Source organism: Rhagoletis zephyria, unplaced genomic scaffold (assembly GCF_001687245.7).
Source record: "Rhagoletis zephyria isolate East Lansing unplaced genomic scaffold, Rhagoletis_zephyria_1.1 Rzeph_scaffold_09724, whole genome shotgun sequence".
Lineage (NCBI taxonomy): Eukaryota > Metazoa > Arthropoda > Insecta > Diptera > Tephritidae > Rhagoletis > Rhagoletis zephyria.
The window spans coordinates 5,585-14,315 of NW_016166802.1; the positions used below are offsets into that span (position 1 = coordinate 5,585).

The 8,731-nt window shown below is 33.9% G+C and overlaps 1 protein-coding gene across 1 annotated transcript in view; it reads left to right on the plus strand.

Moving 5' to 3' along the window:
- The first annotated feature begins 227 nt into the window (after positions 1-227).
- Positions 228-8,731, plus strand: part of LOC108375989 (uncharacterized) — a 14,379-nt gene continuing 5,875 nt past the window's right edge. Inside the window, exons 1-3 of the mRNA XM_017632151.1 lie at positions 228-306; positions 511-671; positions 1,049-1,097. Coding sequence (XP_017487640.1) covers positions 228-306; positions 511-671; positions 1,049-1,097 — 289 coding nt within the window. The remainder of the gene's footprint in view (positions 307-510; positions 672-1,048; positions 1,098-8,731) is intronic.

An 8,731-nucleotide genomic window follows, 5' to 3' on the forward strand; every position in this document is an offset into this window, starting at 1 on the left:
AGGAAAAGACAACTGACAGCAACGCTGCTGGGCTTTTGAATTGAGTTGAAATAACCAACGGACGCGGCTCGAAGCCAAAGCTATTGCCAATGGCTTATGCTGCTTGTGTCAGTGGTTTTTTGTTGTTGTTGTTGTTTTTTTTTTGTTTCCAACCAAGTTGGGGTATTATCAGTTATTTGGGATAATGGGAAAAGTTTTCGCAGCTACTGAACTTGTTGACAACGAACATGAGGCGTGCTCATATACTAAAACAACAACAACAACAACAACAACAACAACAACATCGACGAGCTTGGCCAGCAAAATGTATGCCATGTAGTAAGCGAGCAAGGCTACTTCTCTGTAGGATCATGGTTATGGCCATGGACAGAGTTTCTCACATGTACTATTCACATTCAAGCACATACATACACACACATATCCTTTACTGCGTTTCAGTTCAGTTTGAACACGAGTTTGCTAACAAGTAGTGCAGCCACTCAACGCCTCTGCTTGAAACGCTCCACCCAGCTGTCTACCATCAGCACACCCGCTCTCTGTTGACGCTTAATCAGCGACCAAATACGGCAAATAGCATAAATGAAGTGGATGAGCACGCTTCCATACTTATGACCATCAACTTGGCTATGTTCATTACTTACATACAAACATATATTCGCCAGCCACTACTCGTACATACGTACATATGTATATTCGCTCTTGGACAAGCAAAACTCCTACGCACAATCATTATGACGACCAGCGACAGACACAGCAGCACAGTCTGCTTTTATTTTATTTTAATTGAGACATAATAGTTTACTGCAAAGTGACAAAACTTAATGAATCTTCAATTCACAACGATGAACACCGCTAATGGCAATTCGCATTTTTGTGCGCCAAGTTCTTACCTAGACTTCTTTTAACGTCTGCAATGTCTTTTAAGTATTAAGTATTTTCAAAAGTATTTCTTTTTAAATTATATTTAGAGTGGAAATACTAAAGTGATTTTCGGTATAATTAATGGGTTGGTTTTCATCTACAATTTTTCTTCTTATTTTAATTGCAGATTGAAGACGCTATGCTGATGTTTGATAAGCAGACCAATCGGCACAGAGGTAAGTGCGCAGCTGTTGACTTACTTTTTTATCGATTAAGCAATGTCCGTTAAGCTTTAACATTACATTATTAACAACGCCACGAGGAGAAATGGGATGCAAGCTGTAAGGAGTTGTATACTTATTATTTAATTTTCTTTTAGATATGTATTAGGACGTTTTTCGACGTAGAATACTACATTTTTTAGAGCTTCACAAAAGCGCTTATTGCACTAGGAATAATAAAGCGATTTCAAAGCGAAATGCATCATTTCAAATAAAAAAATTCTAGGTTCACTGACATGTATATCCTTACAAGTGATCACTTCATTTTTTTTTTGTTCGTATAAAGATCGGTAGACATTGGCTTATTTTTGGGTCAATTCTGAGCTTTTAAAGTGCGCTAGAAACTTTGGAGAAATTGAACCATGGGCCTCACAAGTGGCAGTAGGCACATCTAAGCGCTCGGCTATGGCTGCAAGAGTACTACTCAAATCCGAAAAAAGTCCACAAAAATCATATAAGGTATTAAAAAAGTTAAAACAAAAAAAGCACGTTGAACTGATTTTGCTTTTATAAGTAAAAAATATATTTACTTTCAATAGCTTTATTGTAATTTTTGGTCATGACTTCATACCAAGATAAGAATTTTCACTGTATGAAAGTTACGTAAAATAAAATCAATTTTTTCTTAATTTCAAAATTGGAAACCGGTTTTTTTCAAATAGCAATTTTTCGAATAACTCGAAAACCGTGTATGGAAAAAATGCGAGTAGTAGGGTTTCCACCTATTTAAACCATTTACCAAGTTTACCTTAAATGAAGACAATTAGAAAATTTAAATATGTATCACAATAGATATGGGTTTCAGACGAAAGAGCTTGTGGTTCGAAAAATGTTGAACAAGGTTGCCACCTATTTACAAAGTTAAATGCAATGAGGTATTTTCATAGTAAAGTCGAATCAAAAGTTAGTCGCAGCTTTTTTACAGTTGCAAAATTATGCAACTGTTTAAAAAGTCCAATGTAGTTTACTTTAATTAACAACTATAAAATTAAATTGTGAATCACCTATGGGCGTCAGGCGAAGAAGGTTCTGGTTAGAAAATATTTTGAAGAGGGTTGCCACCTGTTTAAAAGTTAAATCCAACTTGAATTAAGAGAATTAGATAATTNCCAAGTTAGTCGCAGCTTTTTTACAGCTGCAAAATTATGCAACTGTTTAAAAAGTCCAATGTAGTTTACTTTAATTAATGCAACTATAAAATTAAATTGTGAATCACCTATGGGCGTCAGGCGAAGAAGGTTCTGGTTAGAAAATATTTTGAAGAGGGTTTCCACCTGTTTAAAAGTTAAATCCAACTTGAATTAAGAGAATTAGATAATTTAAATGGCGGCCGCTGTGGTGTAGTGCTCAGCAGTGCGTGCCTCCACTCCGCAGCGCCTGGGTTCAAGCCCTGGTCAAAGCAACATCGCAAAAAAAAATTTAAAAAAAAGTTTTTTTTTTTAACAGCGGTCGCCCCTCGTCAGTCAATGGCAAACCTCCGAGTGTATTTCTGCCATGAAAAACAGCTTCTAATAAAAATACAATCGCCGTTCGAAGTCAGCGAAAAATTGTAGGTCCCTCCGCTTTGTGTGCCACAAATCGCAGTAGAAGCTCGGCCAAACAACGATTAACTCGATTTTCGTTTGAAATTATTTTGAGTCGGTTTACCTGCCGTTTACAAAGTTAAATTCAGTATATACAAACTTTAAATGAATTTCCACAATATGTGGATCGCTCCAAATGGCTTTGAAAAAACTTTATTTCCAAACTTAATGTTAGAGGGTGCTACCTGTTTTGAAAATTAAATTCAACTTGAATTACGGGAATTCACATATTCACATGCCCATACATGGTACATACTCGTACATGGCGTATGAGTAACATTCTTTGCTGCTCATATTTCATACAAAAAATCATTGCGTATTTTCATTTGATCATTCACAACTGTTTTTATTTATCCATCGATTCTCTTCATTATGCTGTTATTTTTTAAATGTTTCCATTACAAAATTTGTATTTTTTCGTTAACGATGCAAATTAAATTGAAAATATCTTGTAAAATTACCTGCTTACCGTCCATAATCTACATACGTACGACCCAAAATTAAGTTTATTTATTTCGGCTTGTTGTTGTTTCATTTCAAAACTTGAAATTTTTAAGCACAACAAAACCACATTTAGTAAGGTAGAACCGTTCTCCAAATTCCTGGGCCATGATTTTTTTTATTGATGTTAGCCAGCATTTTTAAATAAAAATAAAAAATTAAATTTCACAAAATTCTTGCTATTTGAGATTGAAAATGAGAATGAGTAAATTTTAAAATGATGCAGGCCGATTCTGAACAGAAACTACCTGGGAGTTTTCTCTTTTCCCTTTCCTCCTATCATGAATAAAAATTCCCTGAGGGTTTTTTATATTAAATGGCGGAGTTGAGCTGTCAAAAAAGTGTCAAACAGCTTATTCGAAGTTCGAGGTTCCTTCTCCCAAATTTTTGGGGAAAATTCTACTGCCTGGGAGTTAATTATTGGAGGATTTCTTTCTCGGGAGAAATAAATTACCGGAGAACAAACTCACTGCAAAGTTCATATATGAAAATAGTGTCTCTCAGCAGTTGTAACTTACTATATTTTTGTCATGAGTGTAAGTATACGAAATTAAAAAAGGTGATTTTAAGCGATTGAGAACATTGCAAAAAGACATACATCAATATGTCTTCTATACAAAAAATAATTTAATATTTCCACATCGCAGAAAAGAAAAATCCATTTCCCGAATTCTCAGCCATAAGCTAAATTGCTAACTTACTATGCGAATAATCCAGTAATTGGCAGCGGGGGATTTTACCTTGCGCACGTCTCAACCAAATACAGATTTAGAGAACTTAAAAAACCTCGCTGGGCGGGCAAGGCTGTGTCCATCAACGAACTAATCTCGTCTTAAAGGCTTCTGAACTAAAATATATTTTACTTTAAAAAATGGTTCATACAGAATACTAACATACATACATATGTGTATCTTAAGTATCTACTTTCACAAATTATATAACTAACTATCATTTTCAACTGGGCATTTGACCCCATCCTTCCTCTGTAGATACCCGCTGCGCGTTACGGAGCCAATTCATTCCATGGCCGTTTGTGGCAAAGCCGTCACCTAGCGATGCGCTTAACATTGCATATATTTATGTACATATTTACATACCTACATAGATATGTACACAAGCACAAGCATAAAAGCTTTCGACAACGCAAATTTCCCTTAATGCCTATATACTTTTCGTACGCTCTGTTACCTTTTTAAGCCCACTTTAATTTACACTCTTCACATACACAGTTACGTGCATACTACATACCTACATACATATTTCTTCGCTACTGGTGGCTGGTGTACTTAATGATGGGCTTGTGACCACGGCCAGGTGCTGAATTTGTTAAATTTTTTAGACCACGTGTAAATAATTGCAAATCTCAACTTGGGAGTATGCCAGCTGGGCCGTACTGGTCGTTTCGCCTTTCTAGGTGTTTTAATGATGCCTGAGTTGGCTTACGTAAATATGTAGTGTGAATGTGTGTGTGTATGTATGTGTGTACATATTGTAAATTTTAAACTGCCAACTGAAGCAGCTGCACTTTTCGACACTGTTTTCTCTTTTATTCTTCTACCTTTCTCAACCGCAAACAGTTAATGTTGAATTTACTTCTGTTGCTCTGTTGCAACTAGGGAAGTGGTACTTTTGTTTAATTTGTTCGCATGAAAAGGCAGCAAAGAAGATAAAGTACCATTAGAATCAAGGAACAAATGACAACATATCAGGATGTGCTTACATACCAGGATATGGGCATGGTAAAATGCAGGCTTTTCACTTAATTTGCTGTTACCTTAAAAGGAGACAACAAAGTTTGATGAATCCATAATAAAAAGCCTAGGTCAAGAAGCTCTATACCAATATACTAGTTCAAGTTTACTCTAGAAACCGAAACCCGTTATTTGTCAAATGAAGCTTTCAATTTTTAAACTTAAATGCATTGTTTTAATGTAATTGGAGCCAGACTTCCAAGGGGCAGCTTAGACCTTCTGCCGGTGTGGAAGCGAAATTATTAGCAGTCAGAAAATAAACATAAAGGAAATAATCAAATTGAATTAAATTTTTTTTGGCCTTCGCTTTCGCTGTAATCATGGAACTCTAATGTGAAGAGCGAAGCTTTAAAGTGAACTTGTAGATATATGAGCACATAAAAAAATAAAATAAATATTAGAGGCAATTGACGTTGGCTTTAAATACAACACATCTGTAAAGTTTCAAGAGTTGTATTCTAAAAAAAAAGTCAAAATATCAACACGTGTCTATTTACAAGTGGTTGCGTTTACATACATATGTATATTTTTTTAACGTATATGCCCCATACGTTCAATTTTCAGACAAGCGTTTTGAGAGCATTTTCCGAAATTAAAATTCTGCGAAGTAGCTGACATTAGCTAATTTTTAATGATTGGACTTTATCAGGAATTGATTGAGGATGGTGAATTACTTGTATTTTGTTCGAATGTATTCAAAACAAGTAAGAGCAGCGCTGTCTTCGGCTATGCCGAAGGCTTCATACCTTTCATGAACATCTGCAAATTTTACTTTGACAGATTACTCTTTTGAATACATCTGCATACATCGATAGAGGAGTTACATACTTATATAAAAAATCGCCTCTAAACAATCAGAGGTATGGAAGATATACTTTATATAGCACCAATCTAAGTGATTTTCACCGCTATGTGATCGGTATGTAAACCGGTAACACAATTTATTGGGTTTAGTTTCGTACATAAAGGAGATATATGGCAAAAACTGGTATCTTAACAATCAGTGCTATAGGAGATAAAGCTTGTACAGCATAGATTTTGACGATTTTCTCAGTAGACTTTGTATTATTATTTATGAAATACCTTACGAAATTTATCGGTTTTAGCTGTTCAAATAAAGGAGTTTTACAGTAAAATCCCATATCTGAACAATCAGATGTATGGAAGATATATGTTGTAGTCATCCGATCCTTGTTATTTTCACTGTAAGTATTCTGTTAATAATGAGTGAAAATGGTGCGAAATTTCATGTTCCTAGCTGCATAAATGGAGGAGTTATGATAAAAGACCTCATATCTGAACAATCAGTTGTATGGGGGCTGCAGGTTATAGTGACCCGATCTTTGTTATTTTCGCTGTAAGTCTTCTGTTGATAATGAGTGAAAACAGCGCGAAATTTCATGGTCCTAGCTACATAAATGGAGGAATTATTACGAAAAATCTCATATCTGAACAATCAGTTGTATGGGAGCTATAGGTTATAGTTACCCGATCTTTATAATTTTCACTGTAAGTTTTCTGTTGATAATTATTGAAAACAGTGCGGAATTTCATGTTCCTAGCTATATAAATGGAGGAGTTATAACGCAAAATTTTATATCTGAACAATCAGTTGTATGGGAGCTATATGTTATAGTGGTCCGATTCTTCCGGTTCCGACAAATGATTAATACATTATAAAAATACACCCACCTACCAAATTTGATCCGGATATCTCGAAAACTGAGAGACTAGATTGCATACAAACAGACAGACAGACGGACAGACGGACAGACGGACAGACGGACATGGCTAAATCAACTCAGCTCGACGTTCTGATCATATAAGTATACATTTTCATGGGTCTATCTCTTTTTGTTCTGGTACTTACAAACATCGGACCAAAGTTATAATACCATTTCATGCTCATGAAAGGTATAAAAATATGTACGATAACTCACGTTACAAGAAAATGGTAACTAACGTTACTTGCGAATTGTAATAAAAACGATTATAAAAACGATACTGAGTTTTTATATTGGTAAAAAATTGCCCAAAGCAAAATAGTGGATTATTATTAATATAAATAGTTGAATGCTTTTTTACAGGAGTAATTTTATATATGAAAATACATAAGTACAGACCTATTTAAAAATTAAACTATTGTATTATTTGGCAATGTAATTAAATATGATTTCAAATTCTGATACTGTAAATGCTATTAAAATAAATCAATGAAATAAAACAATCAAATAAAAACAAAATAAAAAGGAAAAAAGCTTACAATTTTATGGATCTGCGCTGTGGAAATGGCTTTACGTACTTGTACATACATATATGAATATTGCAAGCTCAATAGGAAGGCAAATGGGTCAGGTAGAAAAAAAATACTAATCAAATCCATCGAGTTTGAAAATTTCGCCATTGTCAAACGTCCGGTGGCATTAACAGCTTCACTTTTTTATCTACTAAAATTTTTATACCCGAGCGCAATTGTGCACAAGGGTATATTAATTTTGTTCACATAACGGTTGTTTGTAACAGCCAAAACGAATCGAGATAGATATAGACAAATGTATACATAAATGATCAGGATGAAAAAAGAAANTACTTGCGCCGGGTATTTAATGTTCGGCCCCGCCCGAACTTAGACTTTCTTACTTGTTTATAAATGTACTTCATTTTCACTTTAAATTGATGCAGTGAAACACACTCGAGATTATTTTATTTATTTACATTTTAAACAGTTTATATTGCAGAGTTATTTTGCATAACAGCAAAAATTTTCCATTTACTCGCACAAAATCACGAATGCCTCCGGATGCTTCCATTGTTTCACTCATTTATTGATATTACTACACATAAAATCGAGGTGTATAAAGTTTTGTTGACTTTACAAAGCCAGCATCAAAGCATTAAAATATAAAAATGTGAAGCTGCAAATTCGGAAGTGAAGTGCGGAAATCGGTGTGTAGCCTTAGTGCTGTCCTTTGCCTGGAATTATTTATGTACATAAAAATCATTAGGCATTTTCTAATACATACATATTGTATTGCTTTTGGCGATATATATATATATACATATATGTATATACAAAGTGTCGTACAAATACTATTTTGCTTGCTGTTTTAACGCCTATAATCACGTTTGTTGTTTTGCTTTACTTTTAACCATTATCGTAAACGTTAGAATGGCATGCAATTGATGCTTAATGATTCTAATTTATGTGCATAGATATCCGTTAACGCTCTTTAAACTAAGTGCCGTTTTCTCGGCCACCTGTTAAACTTTGAAAAAGTGTAAGCGCCAAAATGTTATTACATTAAGTTTACTTGTAAATCTACTATATTTAGTTAGTAAATAAATTATTAAAAAGTTTAAAAAAAATATGTTTTTTATAGATAAGAGCACTACTTCAGACCCTGTGTGTTCTTATGCAGCCATTGGAAAATACATACACTCACTCCATTAAATCTGCGTACACCCTTCTTGTTTTTAAATATTTACAATATTTTGCAAGCTATAATTATTTTGTTATTTCTGCACAAAAATATGGTTCAAGCTATATACAAATCTATATACCTAAATAAAAGTTTCAAATTGTATAAAAAATTAAGGAACTTTTAAGGAACTTTTATCAAAATTTTAAACTTTTTACTCAGATTTGAAAGCAAAAATTGCCGTTGCAGTTTTATAGCCCGTTCAATTTTTGTATAACAGTGTTCAAATTTGAGGTGTCTAAGAAATCGCTTTGATTTTTAATAATTTTTTTTTT